Source organism: Platalea leucorodia (assembly GCF_965183815.1).
Source record: "Platalea leucorodia genome assembly, chromosome: 9".
Taxonomy (NCBI): domain Eukaryota; kingdom Metazoa; phylum Chordata; class Aves; order Pelecaniformes; family Threskiornithidae; genus Platalea; species Platalea leucorodia.
In genome coordinates this window covers 47,957,721-47,980,690 of record NC_138831.1, presented here as the reverse complement: position 1 = coordinate 47,980,690, position 22,970 = coordinate 47,957,721, and the positions used below count along the sequence as shown (strand labels likewise).

General features: G+C 38.9%; 2 protein-coding genes across 6 annotated transcripts in view; both read left to right on the top strand.

Annotated features, from left to right (window-relative positions):
- Positions 1-183: 183 nt before the first annotated feature.
- Positions 184-12,841, top strand: LINS1 (lines homolog 1). Of its 5 annotated transcripts, none has more exons than XM_082321334.1 (8): positions 184-263; positions 3,291-3,374; positions 4,118-4,661; positions 4,759-4,848; positions 6,095-6,236; positions 6,502-7,077; positions 10,337-10,517; positions 11,503-12,841. In XM_082321334.1, exons 3-8 carry the CDS (start codon positions 4,254-4,256, stop codon positions 12,401-12,403), a joined length of 2,298 nt encoding a protein of 765 aa, XP_082177460.1. In that variant the 5' UTR covers positions 184-263; positions 3,291-3,374; positions 4,118-4,253; the 3' UTR covers positions 12,404-12,841. The 5 variants fall into 5 exon arrangements, with proteins under 5 accessions (XP_082177460.1, XP_082177462.1, XP_082177463.1 ...); XM_082321337.1 differs by lacking the exon at positions 184-263 and adding an exon at positions 623-1,141 and having other exon boundaries at positions 10,340-10,517; XM_082321333.1 differs by lacking the exon at positions 184-263 and adding an exon at positions 623-1,141.
- The window catches only part of CERS3 (ceramide synthase 3), a gene marked incomplete at its 3' end in the record, with an annotated part of 50,809 nt that continues 40,367 nt past the window's right edge, over positions 12,529-22,970 (top strand). The window contains exon 1 of the mRNA XM_082321338.1: positions 12,529-12,607. The remainder of the gene's footprint in view (positions 12,608-22,970) is intronic.

The window sequence follows — 22,970 nt, the reverse complement described above, 5'->3', positions numbered from 1 at the left end:
AGCGGGCAGGGACTGACCTCCGCCGCCGCCAATCCGCTGCCGCCGCGCTGGGCCCGCCCCCAACCGCTCGCCGCCGCCACGTCTGATTGGGCGTCGGGCTGACGGCGGCCCCGCCCATGGCTCGTCCCCCTTGCCGTAAAGGCGCCGGGGGAGGGGGAGGGCTTTGCGACAGGGGAGGGGAGGGGAAAGGGGGCGGCCGCGGCGGTTCCGGCGCTTTGACGGAGGAGTGCTGGGCCTTACGGCGCCCTGTCTCCCGGGGGCGGGTGAGGCGCGGCGGTTGCCTAGCAGCGGTTGCCTAGCGGCGGGACGGGGAGGGGAGGGGCCCGTGTGCGCGGCGGCTCGGGGTGACTAAGCGGGGCGAGGGGCGGGCGGGGGCGAGGGGCGGGGCCCGGCAGGAGCGAGGGGCGGGGCCTGGGGGCGAGGGGCGGGGCCCGGCGGGGGCGGTCGCTCGTCTCCGGGGGAAGGGGCGGGGCCTGGCGGCGGGCGGGCTGAGGGGGCGCGCGGCTGAGGGGAGCCGGGCCGGGGGGCGGCGGGTTGCCGGGCGGGCTGGGGGGTTCGGCGGGGTGAAGGGGCTGGGGACCGGCCTGGGCGGGTGAAGGAGCGCGGAGCCGCGCCGGCTGAGGGGCGGGAGGGGATCAGAGGCGACGCAGAAGGCCTCGGCTGGCCCTGAGGCCGGCGGCAGGGGGTTGCGGAGGCTGACGGGGCCTTCTGGAGGAGGGTGAGGGGCGGAGGGCCTGCAGCTCTCCGCGCCGGCTGTTTTGGGGCAGCGATCAGACACGTCCGTGCTCCCACCTCCCGGCCCTGTCAGACTGCAGCGTCGCTTTTAGCGAGGTCTTCCTACCGGTAACCCAGGGCGGGCGTTTCTGAAACGCCAGAGTGAGAGGTACAGTAAGGGGCCAGTGAGGTCGGATCGGGTCTGTCCGGTCCTGTCTCTAGTGGCTAAAGATGCTTGCAGAAGAGCAGATAAAGCATCTGGCATGCTTAGGTGTCAAGGATAACAGTCAGGGATTGGGCAGCTCGCAGCAGAGGTTGTTTGCAACCTCTGGAAGGAATTGACATTATTTTAGAGGCGTTTACAGTATTTCAGCACTGAGTGGAAGCATATTCTTTACTGAGAGATGAGCCTACGAAGTCATTGCAGGTACAAGTAGTCCAAAGTATGTTTTGTTTCTTAAATGATTCAACCATTGCATTGTAAGGAGATCCAGAGCCTTCAGACCCATACCCAAAAGTCATGGACTGTGGTTTCATTTTGCTTTATCTGATTTAATTTTTTAATGAAAATAGGGGTTTTTTGGATAGTTTGTTTTCTCCTAGTGGCTACTCATGCAATTAACATTTAAGAGTATATATAACAGGGAAAGACTAATACAGAGGCCTGACAATAGCTCTGATCTTCACTAATATCTCTGAGTAATTGTGTGTCATCGTAAGCCATTTGTGTTAGTAAAAAAAAAGTAAAATGTGACAGCAACAATGTCAGCCCAGTCAAATCAATGCTTTCTATGACTGCGCTAAATTAAGTATCCCACCTTGTAGAAATACACATATTCTATAATTGCAACCACTTAAACTTCACTTGCTTGGTTTATGATGGTCCTTAAACCTTATAGGCTTCAGCTGCCATCTGAGTTTTCATCTCCAGTTGTTTGCTTCCTTTTCCATCAAGTTTCTTCTCTCATTCTGTTTGCAGCTCCACATGACTTTGGTTTTGATTTTAAAGCCTAACTAAAGTAGTCATGAAAATAACATATAGCAAAGTATTTATTTGGGTTTTTTCTGTGTATTTTTCCTTTCTGTCTTTTGCCTGATCAGTCTATATTTAAGGCTTTTAGAACTATTTCCTATTGTTTATGCAGGAGTCTGGCACTGTGAGGCGTTACCATAATTGGTTTTTAGATGCTGTCATGAATAACTCAAATAAATAATACAAGTAAGGGTTGGAGTTTGTCATTTCTTGTGTATGAATATGATTGCTTTTCTTTACTCTTCAGCTTTGAGCTTTTCACTGTGCTCTCTTACTATGCCTGAAAGAAATTTAGGCATTGTCTGACATTTTCCCCTTCTCTGAAGTAAATTTCTTCAAAATAAGCACCCTCACATTTCATTTCCTTTAATGACTTCTATTCATGAATCGTTGTCATGTGTGAGTGAGACATTTCTTATAGATGTTTTTGTAAAGTGTTCTGCAAATTAATGATATAATATAAATGTATTATGGTAGGATCAGGGAAAGCACAACCAATATCATGTGGTGAAGGTAAAATCTCATCGTGCATGTCCTAGAGGAGTTCTAAATCTCCTCTGCCTTAACAGCCTTGCTGTATCGTATGAATTTGTGCGTGAGATATCTGTTCATTTACCATGTAGGATGATAATTCAAGTTGATCTTGAACACAGAAGTAGATGTGTTGAGATAATTTTACTTTATTAGGTATTCATTTAGGAAGAAATAAAACTTTAAGATAGGAACAATAGCTATATAAAATATTCAGAGTGATTTCTGAAGAAATTTTACGAGGTTTCAGGTCATAAATTTCCACCTCAAGTAGAATTCCAAATAGATTTTGCAAACGAAGGAGGAATTTATTGTCTGAAGTATCAGATTTATTCTTAACATCTAAAATGTGGACTATAGGAAAGGATGGGGGAGGGTTCTTAGTTCTATCAGCTGAGGGTGAGGTGAAGAACGTACTAGAACATTTTGGAGATGTCAGGTCAGCCGTTGCTGAAGGTGTCTTTAACAATACCACACCAGAGTGAATTGTAGATCACTCCCTGCAGGCAACTTCTTCTTCTCTAATTTTAGACTCTCTTCTGAAGGAAATACTGCCTGATGGTGGAAGAAGTGAGGAGTCTGGGTAGCAGATCTTGGTCTGCCTCTAATCCTTTGTACTTTTGGGAAGCCATTTTGTCAATGCATACTTCAGTTGCAGTTAAAAAATCAAATTGTAAAAATGAAGGTGTAAATATCAATGTTTGATAGTGTTTTAAAAACTTGTGACGATTACAAACTGAAACAAAAATGCCTCATATACTGAATTTTATAGTTTAATTGTTTTCTAATATTCTGCTAAAAAGCAATAATAATTTAAAATATTTGGTGTGATGATAAATGCAGGTGTAACTGATACATAGATGGGAAGATCTGATGTTCTTAAGTATATCCTTTTTGCTTTCTGGGGGGATATATCTGTCTAGCTATTTACATAATCATTAGAAAATTGTGGGTGCTTAGGTGCTCAAACTTTAAAGAGTTATTTGAATTCTTAGTAGCTCTTCTTTTTAAGCTATAGGGAATGTTCCAGTGTTGTGATTGAAAGAAATGTTCCACTGACATGGTGATGAAGATTTTTATACCTTTCCTGAATATGGTTAAGTATTTTTATTGGCTCTTAATAAGTTTTACACTTTGTTTTTTAAGTATTTTTTAATTTTAAACTTCTCGGTCACTGGGCCCTTGAGACCAGCCCTGTGGCGTTGTTGGTCCTTTGCATTATCTGAAAACCTTTTTTCGGTTTCAAGATGTAGGTGCTCAGAGTAAGAGTTCTGCACATGTAGATGTAAAGGAATTCTTTGCTCCTCCTTACTATATTAAGAGCTCACTTCTCCCCTCGTGTATATTCATGCTACTCGCCTTGAGCCTATGTGCAGCAGAAGACAAGACTTGTCCTTCGGTTTCTGTGTTTTTTGAGAGGTGTTGTCGTATCCAGCCTTAGTGGAGCAATAAACATTGCCAGTTCAGATGAAAGTTTGCAGTTGAAACTTTGTGGCTGCTTTTGGAGGAATCTGTCACAAAAGAAATGAGGTTTTAGTAGTTTTAGCAATGTAAAGAAAGATTTGATCCAAGTTCTCATATCTTTCAGAAGTGGTCCCTAGCAATAGTCAGCCTTGACTGGAACTGTAAACTTCTTCATGGCGTGGTAATTCTGGTATCATTTTGATGTCTCACTGGGACAGTTTTGTGCAACTATCACTCTTGATGTTTTTAAGCAGTGAATTTGTATTTTCAAAATAAGTTGACTAATGGTAGTATTAATGCTAAAAATGCGTGTTGTTCTTTTGTATCTTTCTAGTTATCTGTTAAGTTCAGTAATAGCAAAATATTTATTTCTAGGTAACTTAGAAGAGCAATGCCTAATAGTGCTTCTACTTCTCTTACTGGATAAAAATAACTTCGAAGCTGATTTGCAGTGACCGTGAATAATCAGTGAAGACATACGACATTTTCTGGAATATTGAATGTTCTCATAATGAAGATCTCTCTTCTGCAGCAGATGTATAAGGACGTAGTGGGAGGCATCCCACTAGCAAAGGAAAGCCATCATTATACCTCTTTACTTAATCTGCATGTTGAGCAGTCACCAGAAAGAGATGAATCATGTAATCAGATGCATCTGCCATCTACTAATGATGGTATTAGGAGCCATCAGGACACCGATATGTCAGATGTGGTTGTCCCTACAACAGATGATATATCAAATAGCTTTGCAAACATGAACTCCTCATTCTGTCCACGAGAAGTGATGCTGCTTCAGTTAACCTTGATCAAGATGATGGTTGCTAAAGCAGAGTCCCAGGAAATTGAATTCAATATGAGACAGAAGTACTGTGAAATCTTTATCCTTCTTCTGAAGGAGGCAAAAATTGACTCAAAATTGGTAAGCTTTTATAAACTTTTGAAAGATTTTTGTGAAAGGAGGGGGGAAAAAAAAAAGGAACGTGCCTTAGATACTCTTTCTTTCTACATGTCTGCAGATTTGTCTGCTCGGTAGTGATGATCGGCTGTTATCTCACATGGCTTCAAAAAGTTTAGCATCTCTTGTTTATTTCCAGCTGAAGGAAGAGGTGAGTATGGCGTAACTTTTCACAGCTTAAAAAAATGACATAGTGAATATGTGCCTTCAAGTTGTTCCATTTGACTCTAGAGCCAACTTTTTATAGTGTTTATACGGCACAAAAGCAGTCACTATATGACTACTGTAAAATCGAAAAGTACTTCTGAAGAGGCTCCTTTCCTGAGCAGACCCACAGAGCGACACCAGAACTGCTCCTTTCCTCCATCTGTGGCCTGCGTATCTACTCTGCTCTAGCTCTCTGAAAGGCGCGTCTGCAGTCTGCTGATGTGCAGCGCACAGACTGCTAGTCCCCTCAAAACGCCGCGTGGTTTTTTTGAAGTGCGTTTAGCTCCAGTATCAGGAACAACATGAAGGTTATACAAGATCATACGGTGCGATAGTTCACCCATAAAGTGTGTCTTATGGGACTTTGGGTTGTAAGTGATGGATAGGAAAGATATGTAATAAATATTCCAAGAGAGTATTTCAAGTGTATTAGGAGGGGTGTGGAGTATAGGAGGAAAGGAGATCAGATGTGTAACAGAAGTTTGTAATGTGAGGTGGAATGTCTTTATATATAAAACTCTGGAGTTTTATGAAACTATTTTAAGGTACGATGTGTCTAGAGGACAAGAAATACTCTTTTTGAGGTTGCAATAGAGGTGTTTAAAAAGCCTGATAATCTATGCTATCAATATTTTTACAGTTACTTGAGATCTGTTAGATGATGCAGTAGATGAAAATAGGTAATAACCTATTGAAAGTTAATCAAATGTTTTTCTGTATTTTCTTGTTTGAATATTCCAAATACTTCAGGTTTTTTTACTTGCTGTGTATTTGGTGAATACGTATTGTAGCCTCCATAGTAGCATCTCTGAATATAGATTTCTCTCAGAAATGTTTGTAATACTTCTTGCAAAGTTGTCTGGGTCTGGGAATTATGAGTTCAGATGTGGTCTGTCTACAGTATTACCTGATTTTAGGTAGGTCACGTGACATTAGAAGGTTTGTTTTTCCCTTTCTGGAAAATACGGATAATTTCTATTGCATGCATAGTTGACTTCATGTTTGTAAATAGAGGCCTGCATACTTAAAAGGCACTGGACAGTATATTGTTTCTACCCGTGTTTTGTCTGTGCCTACATTTGAATCTTTTTAATGTACAATTTTAAATCATTGTATTATGATTTAATTTAACTTGCATAGCAATTGTAAAGCATACGTGATTATTTTTTTTTTTTAACTCATTTTCTTAGAACACATTAAATGTCACCTGGCTCACCTTTAGTCTGAAGACTCTTTCAGGATTCCCTGTGAATACCCACATAGCAGAATGTCTGTGGACTCTCACAGCTATTATCAAGGACATACTGAAGGATAAAGTTTTACCCAAAGCAGGTACTGTAGCAATTTTAGGATGGTATCGACACACGAGTGCCCACTAGGGGGGGGAAATGTTACTTGTAATCTCATCTAGAGCAGCTTGTCTAAGGAACACCTGTTTCCTTTTTTATAAAGAGGGTGACAAGGTACTATTAAAAATGTAGTGGTTTAAACATGCTGAAAAACTGAGAATAGTCACAATCACCTGTTTCCTGCTTGTTTGATGATTTACCTGACTGTGTTACACTCCAGCTCCATAATGTTGTTTTTGTTGCTGTAGGTATTTTGAAGAAGTTGTTGGCTCCTCTTGATGCTGTGCTTGAAGGATTTTATGATTCCATTCTGTTCCGTCATTTTGACAGTCACCACTATACTTCACCTTATTCTGAAGCTGCAAACAATTTGATCAGTTTTATAGATCTGCTTGAAGCACTTTTGGCTTCCAGAATTGAACTAGAACTACCGCTCAGATGCCAGAGAGTATTGTTTTTGAAAGTTTCTTATGTCCTGAACCTCATTAGCTCATCAATTCACTATTTAATCAAGAAGTTGTTCATTATGCTCCTTAAAAAATGTGTCCTTTACAAGTCTAGAGAAGATGGTAAAAGTGGATCACTGTTCTTACAAAACCCATCTTCATGTGAGGATATGCTTGCACTGAGTAATGCTGTTCTGCAGGTTGTGAATTTGACTTGGCTTGATCAGATCCCGCTCGGCGAAAAGGCCAGCTACTTTGGAGGCAGTGAAGATGCTCAAGGTAGTTCTGACCAAACTGTTCTCAGAGCCTTAAGTCTGGTTGTGCTTAAAGCACTGGAATTCAAGTTTCAGAACTCTGCTACAGAAGCTGAAATCAAAGGTAATAGTCTCTTTTAGTTTTGTTTGTTAAGCAGCAAGACTTTTAAAGCTTTCAGATGTTTGTAGTCACAGCTCATTAAGACTGTAAATAGAATTCAGCTGAATTAGTGGTGGTGGGAGGGAAGAAAGAGAAGACCCACCCAGGAAACCTGCTGTCACTGTGTCCTGCCTAATTAGCTGTCGCCTTGCATTTTATCCTGTCCATAGCCCTGCAGTATGGGGGGCTTGGAACAGCTGCATTTGGGATTGAAAACTTTTCCTGTTAAGAACATGTGTTAATATTTGAAATAGTTGAGCCAGCTTAGGAACACTAGGCTCTTCTCCAGTTGGGAAAGGAGAGAGGCCATAGCACAAGCGTCTACTCTATTGAGGGTGGAGAACTAAAAGGAACAGCAGATATCTCGTTCTGTTGTCTAATGTGGAGGTAGACCTGCAAGTACCATTATCTTGGTTGAAGGCACCAGGTGTTACCGTCGGACAAATAATGTCAGGGCAAAACCCAGCAGTGGTAGAGAAGATAAAAGTAATGAATCTGTAAAGTAAAAGACAGGAAAATTACGGGAGTTGGTAGAGTATAGTGGTTGCGTTCTTCCCCCTGACTTATAGGTCTAATTCTTTGAATTAGTAGGTGTTAGGAATACTTTTCATACCTGCTTACTTGAGTATGTTTCTCCTACTGAATAGATGAATTGGATTAGTAGCACAGCAGATCTGGCTCTTGTGCTAGAGCTATGCCACAAGGCAGGCGGCGGGGCGGCAAGGGAATGCTGTGTAACTTGCATTCCTGACGCGAGAGGATGCGTTGCTGTGTCAGGTTGGTAGCCAGTTAGTAGTCTTCTCCTGTGCTATATTGAAGTGGTGGGGTGAGAGACACCCTTGGAATCCCATCTTTCCGCTTGCCTCTTTACATCTGAGAGGCACATGATGCACATCTGATGCTAAGCCATGTGATCGTGGACTGTGCAAATTCTATGATGAAAGCAGCGCGCTGTCCCTGGATTACAGGCTTCATGGCAAAAATGGAAAGGCCGTTCTGAAGCAGAGTTTCTAGTCAAATACAAGTAAGAACGGTTGTTCCTTGTTGTGAGCCAATTGATGATGTGGCAAAAAGTAAAAACTAATTTATATTTCTTTTTAAACAAGGATGAAATTTTACAGCATCCTAAATATATGGAGGCATTTTTTATACAAGTTCTAGGTGTAAATGTTATTTTACTTTTTATATTTCTACACTATGTAGCAAGCATAAAATCAATTTTTAATTCATCTGACTGTGCAAAAGAGCCACGGACTTCTGCAAGACAGCTTCTGACACTTTTTCCAGATTTGGAAGATGTTATATTTGTGATGCCAGTTGCGTTCTCAGCATTTTTAAAGTATTTGTAGAGAATATTTTACTCCTGAAAAATATAGAGACACTGAGATTGTCTAAGAACAAGTGAATAGAAAAAAATGTAGGTTAAATCTATTTTAGATGTCTCTATGAAAATTCTTTCTCAAAGAAAAAAATTCTCCTTTCTTTTCCAGATTCATGACACAAAAATGAGTACTTTAATTAGATTCAAATACCCCAGCTGTCAAGAGGAATTCCAAATTGAAAGGAATGGTGCTTCTATTTTAGTGACATTAAATTAAGTGGTTAAAACAAGCACCAAAATGCTTTAATCTGCTAACTTCCCTTCCGGGAAGCTGGTTGATCTTATCTTTTTTTATTAACATGAATTACAGTGGCTTAACTTTAATTCATTTCAATTTTGAGAGTAATTTCCAGATAGCTTTGATTTATAGAGAAGAATTTCAGTCTGAAGAGCAACTATTAATAACAAAGATAATTTGCTGTTCCTATTATTTGCTAAGAGGAAAAGCAAATCTTAAAGTCAAATATTAAGGAAAACCACATAATGATGGGTTCGTAAGTAAAATTGATTCCCATGTTGCAGGAAATTTTTCAAAAGCAGTAGTCACTGTTTATATTAATGATGTAACTGTGCTCTTCGAGCCATAGTGTACTTCCAGCAACATTACAGCTCTTACTTAAGGAGCACCTTAGGGGTAAAGGTATACGTCACTATACTTTTTCTGTTTTCTAAATGTTGAATGTATACTGTGGTACATAAAAAATTGATACCTACATTGAGACGTAAAGAATCTTTTTTTCTTTTTGTAGTATGTCATTAGTATTGAAGAGGTAAGTTTCTTGACTTAAGGGGAAGAGTCTGTCTGTCATATGAATACAAAGTTATTTTTATGAGTAAGCTGCTGCACTAAAATGGCATAAATTTTGAGGTGCTTTTCCCATCCAAGAGTGCAGTGTTTAGAGGGAGGGGAAAAATGAAGATTTGCAGGAAAAATGCTGCTTACATTAATCCTTCCGGCAAGGATTTTAGACCATCTCATGAAGATACCTTTATCCCAAGCCTGTATGTACTTGCAAACGTACATCATTCATAAAGAATTTGTTTTATAAAGAATATGGCTATACCACAAGCTTCATACTCTGTTTTATTGTAGAAATGACAATTTATTCCCATCAACTATAGACCATTGCAGTTAAGTTCTACAGTGAATCACACTGGGGGGATTTAGCTTCAGTCCTATCAAAACATTACAGTTATTTCATATGGGAAGAACTACCTGAGATGAAATCTCAGCAAGGTGCTCATATTGGATCGTTAAATCTCTGGCATTGACTTGATTACAATTCACCTTTCTTCAGTTTGTGATGTGCCAGTGAAGCTACCTAATTGGGCACCTAAAGGAAAGTATAAATCCCAGCTGTGTAGGTATAGTCCTGATATTTGCAAATTTTTGGAGGTATAATCTTGTCCAGGGAGATGAAGAATGCTGTTAGATGAATAAATTGTGTCCTTAAGTTTTATCTGTCTTGGGGGGGGGGGGGGGGGGGGTAAGGGGAGAGTCCTATATATAATGAGTAAATTAATTTTCTGCAGGTTATTTATAGTTGTTAACATTGGCATCTAAACATTGGTATGTTTACAGTTTAATAGAGCAGCCATTCACATTTAATTTAAGGTTAGATAATTGCTTATGGTTTTCTGCAAAATATTTCTTGATTTCTTTGGTACCAAGAAGCAAGAACTAATCTATAAAATTTGGTGCTGTGTTAAATCTGTTGAGCTAAGGAACGATAAATGCATTCATGAAATGTTATCCACTGTTAATGCAAAAAATAAAAAGTGTATGTTGTTTAGTAACAAAAAAATGTATAGCAAAATTCATGGTTACTTCTTTTTTTTCAGGAGACTTTCAGAGTTCCATGTCCCAGCTGTTGATATTCTGGAGGAGTCATATGAAGTCTTCCCCACAGTCTCACCCAGTTGTACATCACTGTGAATGGCTCTCCTTGATTTTCATAGAGCAAGATGATGATATGTGGGAAGCTGCTAAAGCTTTATTACTCATTTATTTAAAATTTGATAGGTTAGTGTACATTTTATTTGACAGAGCTATGAAGAATTGTAATTTAGTGAGGTTATTGTAATTTCCATTGATTACTTTTGTATAAAAAAAAAAAAATTAATAATTAAAAAAACCTCCAAACCTCAGGGCAATGTAATAATGTGTGATGTAAGAGCAGTTAACTTTGCTAATATTTTGATTAAGTGTTTTTTGGATTGAAATGAGGGAGTTGTGCAACAGTTTCCTGTTAAATACGTTATCATATCCTGTAATTCAGAATAATTGACTTAACAATCTAAAATAGTGGTTAGACACAGATAAAAGGTAAGACTGTTTTCTTTCAACACTGAGAGTTTGACAAGAATGGCATGTCATAATTAAACTTTAAGAATTCAGGGACTTCTGGCAAAGTAGCCCTCAAAGGATTGGACCCATGTTAATTCTAGCTGGTTGATAAAAACTGCTATTGCTAACAACTGAAATGCGTTCTTCTTGAATTTGCCCTGGACATTCACTGCTTCGTTGTTGTTTAAATTACCATACAAGATATTATCCTTATTTATAAAAGGTCCCTCAAGCTTCAAATGTGAAGATATTGCAAGCAGTATCTTAGATACGCACAATTCTTCTGAGGCACCGAAATAAAAGTAGGCCACTCTCTTCCAATGTGCTTAGCATCCTGCAAGTTAATCTATGTTCGGGTTTACAAAATATTAAAATAACAATTAATGTATTGTAAGTAACTTTGCTTATTCCAGAATGTTTCCTAAGGAGGAGTGCTGTTTAAGAAGGCCTGCTTTAAAAGCTTTGACTTCCTAATCTGTCTGATCTCCTAGCCCCACCTGCCTTCATTCTTTCTCATTCTAATATAAAAACTTCTTTTTTGGGATTTTACTTTTTGACTAAGTCAAAAAAGAGCAAGAATACCATTTTCTGGACATACGTGTTTTTAAAAAGACTGTAAACTTCCATTGAATTTTAATCCATTTCATGACTTACTTTTCAGGTTACGGCATGATGCTGCAGATAACTTAAGCCAAAAAGAGGAGGAAACCTGGAACTTCCTTACGCATGCAAGTGGATATAATCCTCACTGTATCTTTTTATTTTTTCTAGAAAAAATTGCATTTGATTCCACAGTACTTCTAGATTTTTTGATTTCATCAGAAACTTGCTTTCTGGAGTACTTGGTAAGGTACTTAAAGCTTCTTAGAAAAGACTGGCATCAGTTTGTAGATGTCTGTAACCATTTTGATACCAAACATAGCACTTTTCAATCAGTTTCTTCTGTCAAGCCACCCCATCAAGAAAACCAGAGCTGTATGACTGTCGAGAGTTTGCAAAATGCTTGTTGTGAACCAGAACCACAGACGCCGTTATCTTTCACTTCTTCTCACAATTACTCAGTGTTTACAACAGAGCAGGGTGATAATGAAGTTGCAGAGTCTAACCAGTCTAACTCATTGATATGCACTGATAGTACATCTCTGCTGGGTTCTCTTCAAAGCCTTGTTGATTATGACAGCTCAGAAGACTCTGAATTAGAATCAGAGGGAAAAGAGTGCTTGGTAAACACAAAGCAGGTGCCTTTAAATAATGAGGATGAGACGAGGGTAAGGGAAAGCGGTTGCAGCTACACAGATGATAAACGGAATACACTCAAGTCTGAAGTGTTGCCTCTGAAACAAAAGGGATCTAATACCTCATCCTGTTTGACTTCTATAGCGTCTTCGGATAACATCGTTCCCCTAAGAATAATGCTTTTCAAATCAACAAAATGTTTGGAAGAACTGCAAAAAGCTATTTCTAGGTTGCAGAGAAGAAATCTTTTCCCATATAATCCGTCTGCGTTGTTGAAACTACTGAGCCACATTGAGAAGATCAGTAAGAACGTGAATCAGCAATAATCCAAAGTGTTCTAGTGACTTTTTTTAACTAGTACGCTAGGGAATGTTTCCATGAGATTAATGACTTGTAAAGCTCATGCCTCTTGCACCTGTCAGTGTATTCAACCTGAAACAGGATAAATGTGGTTTTGGTTGACACCTTAAAAATCTGCAGTTGCATTCAGTGATGTGATCCATTACCTTAGGGTCCTGGGCTTCTTCATGGTATGTATGTCAGTGTATGGTATGTAAGGATTAATTGTTAGGTATTCAAAATTTGATAATAAATGACTAATGTGAAAGCATATCAACAATATATGACACTTAAAGTGTTGTCAGTTATACTTAATGTCATTCTATAGATCAAGTCATTGCCAGATTGGTAGTGATTTATGGGCTACAGTGCAGTGTTAATGCAATACTTGACTGCTTAGAGGTTGAGCTAAATAAAATATTTCAGCTGGGGACAGCTCTGGTGTTTATACTGTGTTCTGCATCGGTGCTTTGCTCTAAGTGGACATTCAGGTGTGCTGCCACGATCACAATAATCCATGCCACACTCTTCTTGGCTGAAGTGCTTAACTGATGTCTAGGATGTACTTTTTTTAGCTTTTACTGTTTGCCTGATTTAATCAACAGCGCTATCATTTCACTGAAAATTGAATTTAGTTTTCCTTAATATTTTATGGTATATTCCTTTAATTAAAAGGAAAGATAGATGTGGGACTAATGCATATATTGCCTATTTATAGAGCATTTTAGTGGAGCATGATATCTAAAATCAAGCTTGGGTAACACAGAAGTGAAATTCCAACAGAATTCCTTGCATCCATTACGTATTTTATATAACTATAGAATACGTACTTAATAAAATTCTTAAATCAGAAACAGATAAGTAGAAATTAAGTGTCTGCATTGCAGTGAGATGGATATCGAATTTAAATTCTTACACTTACATCTTTTATTAGGTCTAATTTGAATAACCTGAAAAGTAAGCATCTAAGACTTTGCCTGGGGAGAGTTAGTTCAGAACAGGATCCAAACCAGTGTGTGCGCTTAGCAGGAAGCCACCTGATGTTGGTACGCTTAAGGTGCAGCTTGCAATGATCTTACAAGGGTGAGGCAATGGGAAAGTACAGGTGACAGGGACCATTGTACAAATCTCAGACCTCATCAGAACTGTAAGAAGCGGTTTTCCTTTTAGGATCGCCTGTTGAAGGTAAGTGCTCTATTCTGGTTGAGAACCAGGTAAGTTCTGTCTTCCTTTTAAATAGCTATTTAGTGTTAAATTAAAATAGATATTAAGACGAACAGTCTCTGGAGCAAGTGAGACTGACCCCCAAATCTCCGTGGCCATCTTCTAGATTAGTCTTGAGCTCTGAACTGGTGAATCAACACTGTTGGGAGGGGAAGAAAACTAGGTGAAGCTTATGGGATAATTTAGCTGGAAATTCCAGTGCTTTCCAGAGACACTTGAACGGTATGAATTGTCAGACAGGAAGGTTTGAGCCTCAGTCTTAGTCTTTCAGGATGACAGTTACGTAGGAAAGAGTGATCCCCTTCACTGGCATGTAGGAGATCTGAATATTCTGTGTGTTAGTTGTGCTTTGCTTTCTTCATGAGATAACTTTTGTGTATGGGAGTGGGTGAGAATGTCAATGAATCGAAACTTTTCCATTCATGCTTATAGTTACTTTAGTTAGAACTAACCTCTGAGTTGTCCAGGGCAGAAGAATGCTTGGTTTCTCTTTACTGTTTGAACTTGGTTATGCTCTAAATGCCGAGTTGTTCACTTTGGTCAGGAATAAAATGCCTCTGGGCATGTTCAAAGATGCAACTCTAAACGACTTGGGAACTTTCCTGTTCAAACAAGGGAAGTGCATTTGGCAAAGCAGTTGAGCAAGAGTTTCTCAAGATCACAATTTTAAAAGTAGGTTGGTACTTACATTTCAGTGAAATTCTTTCCACTATCCTCACTTTTTTCTAATCTAGCCTTTGCTGACTAGTTTATTTTAACTGAGGAACTTCATTGTTTTCACTGAACAGTATTGTTCAGCATTTCTTGGTCTATACTTTGCCAGTGGGAAGTATCTAAATTACAGTATTTCTCAGGCACTGATAAGATAAGCAGGATGGGAAAGGTAGAATGGGGAGATAATGTCAGTTTTGTTAAGTGCTAGTCATATTGTCAGTGATTACTGCAACTGTAAAAACTTCGTTGAAGTAAAAGTTTAGACATCACAGAACAGTGTGTAGAATTTAGCAAGAAGTGTAGGAGCCAACTGTATTTAATTCTTCCAGGCACAAAGGTGATTATGTGCCCAGTTGGTTATTAGTAGTGATCATTGCCACATGTTTTGCTTCTCAGAAAGCCATTGTTTTAATTCTCAGAATATTTTAGTGGTAAAAATGGGTAAATGTGTTTGTATCTGGCAACTAGATACCTTAATGTGTTGATATTTTACCATTTATCAACTGTAGGACCTGAGATGGAGTAAAACTGATGTGAGTCAACTTTTTTTTTAATTGCACACAAAATGAGCGTGAGCAGTGAAGGTAGCTGGTAGTTCTATGGCTATAGTCACAAAGTCTAGCACAAAGAAAACACCTTGCAAAAGAATTTGTGTTTTAATCCATTGGCGAGTATGTAAGGTGGGGTGGTTGGAGTTTGTTTGAGGTGGTTTTTTGTTTTTTTGTTTTTGGTTTTTATTTTTGGGCTTGAGTTTTTACTATCTAAAATTTTTAGTCAGGGCTGTTACTTCGTTAGCTAGAGCAAATTAACTCAGCTGCAGAACCTATTACCAGTGTTAAATTAGAACTTAGGAAGTAGGTCGGTTATTACTAGGAGGTTGATGTGCCTTACCTTTGGATATTGATATCTAACAAGTTTTCTTGTGTTATTTCAAAGCAAGACACAGAACAAATCAGGTGACCTGTCTGGAGACAGTTTTCTGTCTGAGGACTTACCCTGAAATGTCCACAGTCTCCATTTATGTCTGTGCAGTTGTTTTGAGGAGTTTACCTTCAACATCAATAGAATAAATTATGCTTTAATGAGGTAAGCAGTTAGCACTAGAAGTTGCTTACAGGATGTGCTTTTTAAAAAGAATATTTTTGAACTTGAATATTTGTAGAGCTTGATTGCAATTACAGCTGAATCCAGGTGGTTCCATGCTTGTGGTTCGTCAAACTGGATTTCATCCAATAGTTTTATGATTGCTTTCCATTCTAGTTTTAAGACTTGTAATACAAGTTTTAATCCTGTAATACAAGAATAAAAACCAACCTTGAGAATTTCTATACTTATGATACTCTTGTAAAACTGGGAATAAGGAGCCTTGGTTGTTCCCTGGTTTATCACTGCAGGATAAGCGTTGTTTGTACTTCTTCCAGAGTCAATCTGGGATGGTGTCTGAAGTTGGTATCAAGTATTTATCACAGCCTTTCAGTGTCAGTAGGAGTGAAAATACTGTGGTCCTTACAACTTTACTTCTGTGTATTTTCCCTTAAAGAGTTGTCCAAATGAATTTGTAAATTCTTGTTGTATTTTGCACAACTCTTTTAGGCTGTCTGGTTCACTCTGGAATTTTGTTATGGAAGCCAGTTGTAGGTGTCAGAATGGATGGTAGGTGGTCGTTTACTATCACTAGCTCAACAGCAGGCATGGACCTGGACTTGGTTGAGAAACATCTCGGGGATTTAAGCTTTTCCAAATCCTCAGGTATATTTGAAGCCTATTAATAATCCTGCTCTCTGTTGTGCAAATGAGTTTACTGCTGATAACTGTCAGATACCCTTAATAGATAAGCTGGCTTGCTGCTGGTTTACATATACCAAGGAAGGAAGGAATGCAACAATATAGTTTGTGGTGAAAAGCTTGCATGAAGAATTACAATATCCTTAGTTATTTCTAGTTCCTACTTACCTGTGCTGCAAAAACTTGAGTTTTGTCAGTTAGCAATGTCCTTTCAAGGGGAAGATTTGAAAAAAATTGTGAGATGTTCGAAAAAGTAGCGCACACAGCCTCAGAAGTAATTGCACTGCTGAATGTTGGCTTCCTTAAAAGGTTGTAGGGAAGGTTTGTATGTACATATCCTGAAACTGCGTCAGGAGTTCTAGCAGCTAATCATAGTTGTGCGAAGATCTGCCCCATCTCATCCTGGTGCTAGAGAGCTGAAACCTGAAAGATTTTCTGTGGAGCTTCAAAGAGCTTCCAAATGTCCGTAGCTACTTTGAAGGAAGTAATAGCTACATAGAAAACAATGGATAAGATTTGGAAGCCTATTTTGCAAAACAGCATGTACTGATGAAGTAAAAAAGATTTGTTGTCAAATGACAAAAGCCTGTGTGCTTATTTCTGCGTTCGCAATGTTCATCCTTTGCTTGCTAGCTTTATCTTCAAATGTAATCTTTCGGAGTTTGTCAGCTCTTAGAGTAACTTCGTTACTACAGACCTTTTATAGCTATTTCATGTAGTGATCTACCTGAAACAGAAATTAATGCTTTCTGGAAACTTACCTCCAGCACTTGGCTTCCTTCATAGTATTTATATTCTTCAAGAAAATCATGAATGAAATGGTGTTCTCTTTCTGCTGACACCACTACAGCTGCTGTGAGAATTAGGCAAAGACCTATTATGAAGTAAATGGAAAACTCAACCAATTTTGGTTTTGTTTAGTTTTTTTTTTTTTTTAAATTATTTATCTCCTCAAGGGAGAATCTAGTACTTGATCATCTTCAGCAGAATATTGGTCCCTCTAAACGAGTGTTTCCTCACCTAAGCTAAAAATATTGACCAAAATGATGCCCGTGTTTTCTGTAATTTTCAATTATGAGCTGATGCAGAGCGGGGAATTGCTGGCTGTGAAGCATCAAAGGGATTCCCTTCCAGTTTCACCAAGCAAATGCTCATATTTTGCACTTTTGTTCTCTGTGGATGGATAAAGATTGACGCTCTGAAAGTCTTCTTGTAATGTAATCAAACAACATTTGCAGCGTTGTCTTACATGCAAGTGTTACAAATTGTTGCGGTTTATTTTCATATGGTTGTTAAACCAGTGCTTCTAGCTCCAAGGATCAACAAGGCATCTTTTTTTGGTCCTATATTATTTGAACTGTTGAAAATGAATTTAAAAACTCTCTGAATGAATTGGTTGAACTAATTGTTAAGTCTCTAGTGTTGCAGCCAGAAGATTTTGTGTATTAGTCTCCTCCATCTTAAGATAGTAATAGCACACAGGGGTATTACTTGCATGAATTAGCAGTGCTGTATTTGGAGTGGAAAGGGTGAACTATAGAAGTCAATCCTTAGATACAGTGGTTCTTGCTAAGATTTTGTGAGTAGCACGCAAGTTTTAACACACTGCTTATTATGAATATAAGCAATCGAAGTTACTCCTCTTGCTAAATTTACTTTTTCAAATGTATTAGAATATACTTAGTGAAATTACCTTGTATAGATATGCAGTTATATTTCAATTGCTGTAGTGTTTCTGGTCATTGGAAAGGTGAATTTGACAAGTATGGACAAGGTGATGCTAAATCAAGGGGAAAGAAAAAAAAGTCTACTCACTGAGGATAATTTAAAGACAAAACAGACTAGGATTTTGCATAAAGAATTCTGACCAAACTGTGACCAGATGAATTCTTCACTAAATCACGCATACACCTCTGTGGCTCTGGATATGAGAGCATTCTTAATTGCTGTCCTGGAGCCTTATCGATATGCTGTATGTTCACTATTTAAATGAAATACAGCCAAGAGTTTGTAACAACTTGAAAGAGATAGCATAATCGTGGTATTCATGTCCCTCAGTTGTTAAGTGTGCGAGAGAAATTGGTCAGAAAGCAGTCCCCAGGTAATGTCAATGTCTTTTCCTGGAGCCTTTTTCCTCAGGTATATTTGAAGCCTATTAATAATCCTGTTCTCTGCATTTTAGTGAAGTGATGGCGGCTTGGGTCAGCAGTAGAGTGTGTTAGTGTTCCTTCACTTCTCTCCACTGTCTTTATCCTTCCAGTATTACTACTGGCATCCCCTTTTTATCCAATTGTCATCTTCATTCTTGTTATTAAGGCCCAGACACTCAAAGTATTGAGTTTTCTAATTCTTATTAAAATTCACAGGAACCAAGTTCTGAAACAATAATTTAAAAAGATTTAAGCATTTTGAAGATTTCAGCCTATGTGTTCAAATTGTGTGTATTCCTGATTTAGTTCTGCAGTGGCATTCATGTATGATAAGTATTACCTTAATGCTTGCTCTGATCAAAATCAGGTATCTAGTCTTCAATTATGACAGATGGCATTATTAATTAATTAGGAATGAACCTCTCCTTACTTAAAACCCTGTATGGATTATGAATCAGGTCATACTTCCTAGTAAGAATGAATATGAGCTGGCAGTGTGCCCAGGTGGCCAAGAGGGCCAATAGCATCCTGGCTTGTATCAAGAATAGTGTGGCCAGCAGGACCAGGGAGGTGATAGTGCCCCTGTACTGGGCACTGGTGAGGCCGCCCCTTGAGTACTGTGTTCAGTGTTGGGCCCCTCACTACAAGAAGGCCATGGAGGGGCTGGAGCGTGGCCAGAGAAGGGCAACGAAGCTGGTGAAGGGTCTGGAGCACAAGGCTGGTGAGGAGCAGCTGAGGGAGCTGGGGGTGCTCAGCCTGGAGAAGAGGAGGCTGAGGGGAGACCTTATTGCTCTCTACAACTGCCTGAAAGGAGGCTGGAGCGAGGTGGGGGTCGGTCTCTTCTCCCCAGTAACAAGCAATAGGACGAGAGGAAACGCCCTCAAGCTGCGACAGGGGAAGTTTAGGTTGGATATTAGGAAAAACTTCTTCACCGAAAGAAGGTGAAGGTAGTCAGGCACCCTGGAGGTATTTAAAAGATGTGTAGATGTGGTAGGTAGGGACATGGTTCAGCGGTGGACTTCGCAGTGCTGGGTTAACGGTTCGACTTGATGATCTTAGAGGTCTTTTCCAACCTAAACGATTCTATGATTTTATGATTCTATAAGAAAGGTCTTGAGGAGAAGGTTTTCGAGAGATTATAAATGGACTTCTTAATCCCTTTTATGTAGGGGAATGTTGGTATATTAGGAGAAGATATGAATTCATGTGAAGAAGTGGAGGTTAGCTTTTAAACTAGATTGCAAGATGATGAGTTATGTTATTGATGTCCTTGAACATGTGACTTGGGATGATGCATTTTCAGATATTTGTTGATTCTTGAGGAGCAGAAAGTATAGGAATATCAAGGGTGTTTTACCTTAATCTTGAAGGAATGCCAGATGGCAAGCAGAGGGGTTTCACTGCTGGTAAAAAGAGAATTCAGAGTCCCAATTATTATTATTAGATCAAACTGATTCCTACTTTGTGTATACATATGACTGAGATTTGATTAACTGTCTGCTGCTGAGATAATCAGTTAGCAAAAATGACTAGATACTAATAGGCAATCTATTTAGAACATTTATTTGTGGGCTCTCCAGATGAATTTTACTTTTTTTGTATAAAGGAAAACAAAAGAAACCCTTAGGTTTTGTTTTTCTTTTTTTTTTTTTTCCTTCCCCTAGCAGGTGCCAGCATAGACAACAGCTCTGATTGTAGAAGTTTAAGATTTAATACAGTCTCAAAGATTTGCCGAGAAGGTTTTCTCTACTGAGAAAGTTAACTAATACTATAATCTTTCTTATGTAACTGCTTAGAAGCTCAGGTGAAAGCTCCCATCCAATGTGTGGATTCACTGTAATTTGTGTGTTTAACTGGCTGGAAAACGGAAAGAAGTGAATTTTGTGATTAATTCTTGTTTTGTTCTAGTATTTTTTTCACTGAAAATTTACGCATAGTTTCCAATGATATGTGAAATAATTATTTGGGTCAAATACATGCCTCCATTATCTAGTTATGTTTAATTGTCTTATGATTGAGTAGATGTTATGCTGCAAGTAAGGAGTAGTAACACTTAGATTTCCCGTCCCGTCCCCCCCCCCAGTGAGATGTACGGGTTAAGGTGGGTTTTTTTTGTTTGGTTTTCATTTTTGCAGCATTCAAATTCAAGATACCTGAAGGATAAGTACTATGAAAGTGCAGCGATAATCAAAAGGTCAGTGGGCAGCTTTGATCAAGAGGGTATGGTTAGCTTGTTATTTACCATGCAATATCCTTAATCTCCTAATAGAGTCCTACGCAGGTGGTGACTGCTACCTAACAAATGCTCCTCAAAAAGTATGTAAAAACATTTTTTTTCCCCATTTTATTCTTTGTAGCAGCCTCGCGTTTGCTCCAGTCACACAAATGTGTTTTTTGCAATTTAGCGTAATAGTGAAGAAATCGTGGATTGAGGCATAAGAAAGAGGTGTTTCTGCCAATTACCTATTACATTACTGGCACAGCATTAGCCAAGTGATATATGAATCAGCTTGCTCTAGGCTTTCCTAATTGGCAAAGTGTTCCTAAATGTTCTGCTTGGTTCATACTAGTGGTTCAGATGTGAAACAGTATGGAGATAATTTAAAGCAACAGCATAGCCATAATACCACCTTTCTGAAATAATCCTTCATGTTTAATATTCCTCTTGTGCATCAGTTTATTGAATACAGCTCTCAGTTTTATGGAAGGACTGAAGACTTGCAATAGCTGTAAAATAGAATACCTCAAAAAGAAAAAAAATAGAAAAAAAAAAAGCTGTATGAACAACCCCAAACTTTTCTCTGGAGGGAAGTAAATGAACAGGACCCAAATATTGCCTAGGTCACGTCTTCTTTTATTGCAGTCTTATGGATTATGATGAAAGTTTCAATATACTCAAAAGGAGTTGGGGAAATTAAGGCTGGGGGGGGGGAAACCTCTCCAGTGTTATTTACATAAACACCATCTGTGGTTTAGGAAGTCTGTGAGCCCCAGACTGAAGGCTGGGGGTATCATCAGTTACTATTTTGTCTTTATTCTGTTCTTGTGCTCTTCTGTGGCCATCTGCTATTAGCTTCTTTCAGAGCCAGTATGCTGGGTGAGGTGAAACTTTGGTTCAACTTTGACATGTCTGTTCCTATTTAATGGGTTAATGTTTGCTGACTGCAAGCAGGAAGAAAGGGCTAATAAGAGGTTCTCTGCTCCTGGCTTGTCAGTGAGGTTCTCTCCTTGCTTTCAAACAACATTAAAGTGTCCTGCCCACCAGAACGCTAGGTAATGCCAACGCTTCTGAATGCTGTTACTTATTATTTGAAACTGGGGAGAGCTGGTGAGGAATGACTTATTCCTTAGTCATGGAATTTTAAAAAAAGAAAAATTAAAAAAATCACATAGGGTTAAGTAAAATTTAGATATTTGTATGGTATCTCTAACAAACATACACTCAGTGTATGTTTCTCTCTGCTTTAGGAGTTTCAAAAATTCCACTTCATATCTTGTGAGGAACTAGAACACTTTCTGTAAGCCATTTAGTTGATTGAAGCTGGAAGTATTCCTGAGGCTGGTCAACAGGAGCAGAAACCTTTCTCTAACTTTATTTGAAAACACATACTTCATCTAATAACGCATCTAAAAATGTCAGTGTGAAGTGATGCGTTTGGGGCTTCCTTGTCTGCACAATCAGGAGACGCAGCATCCTCCCGTGCATATATAGAGCAATATAAGTTGAGACGAATTCTCATCGTGCAACAAAATACCATGTGACTTCAAACATTTCTTCATCTACTATGTCGAAACAAGCGCAAGGGAAGGCGCTCAGCATTACTACTCCTGAGTTTCACCGAGTAGATACACATGACATCAGGATTGCCTTCAGTCAGAAATCTTGAAGTGCAGCTTTGCTGGGTGGGTCTCTGAAGAATTTGAAAGAGTTCTGTAGATAGGGCGTGTTTACCTTTGTCGAAGTAGTGAGCGAAATGCCTCTTCCCTGCTAATGTGCTTATGTTCTCTTTGACTGCAACATCATAAAGGTAGGAATTTCTTTTTCTTTCCTTTTTTTTCCTGTTCTGGTTTGTTGTTCCCCCCCCCCCCCCCCAATCAGATTATGGTCTGAATCATTAGCATGTGCTGGTCTCTAACATAATCTGTTTTATAAGGGAAAATCAGAGTAACTCTTATGATAGTCTTCACATAAAGAGTGGAATTGATATTAATGAGATTTTATATGTTGCAACTAAGTATTCCAACCTATGAGAACTGCTTTTTATTTTAGAGATAAGTAGTATAGTTTACGGTAGTAGTTTTGCTTTTGTACTTCTTGTATTATTATTCTATTAAGTGCTTGTAAGAGCACTTCTTTCTGAACTGGAAGGGAGGAAAATTTATTAACAGGAAAAATAACGCTAGCTAATGATGTAAATGCGATTGCATAAAAAAAACCTTGAATTTAAGTTGCTTGAAAAAGCTAGTTCTAATTTTGTTCTTAAAATGCTAAGAAAAAAAATGTTCTATGAGAAATTCGGTTTAACAGAGTTTTTTATAAGACTTACCTGTTGAAGATCTGAAGAAGCTAGTACTATAACTAACACATTTAAACAAGCTGCCAGAAAGGGGTCTTTCATAGTAACGCTGTAACATTCAGATGGAGGAACCCCATTCATTTTTCCCTCTTACTTTTGGTAAT

Coding starts and splice junctions, on each gene's coding strand:
- LINS1 (XM_082321334.1), top strand. CDS start 4,254: ATGAAGATCTCTCTTCTGCAGCAGATGTATAAGGACGTAGTGGGAGGC. Junction 4,849..6,094: donor ATTTCCAGCTGAAGGAAGAG/GTGAGTATGGCG, acceptor TCATTTTCTTAG/AACACATTAAATGTCACCTG. Junction 7,078..10,336: donor TACAGAAGCTGAAATCAAAG/GTAATAGTCTCT, acceptor CTTTTTTTTCAG/GAGACTTTCAGAGTTCCATG.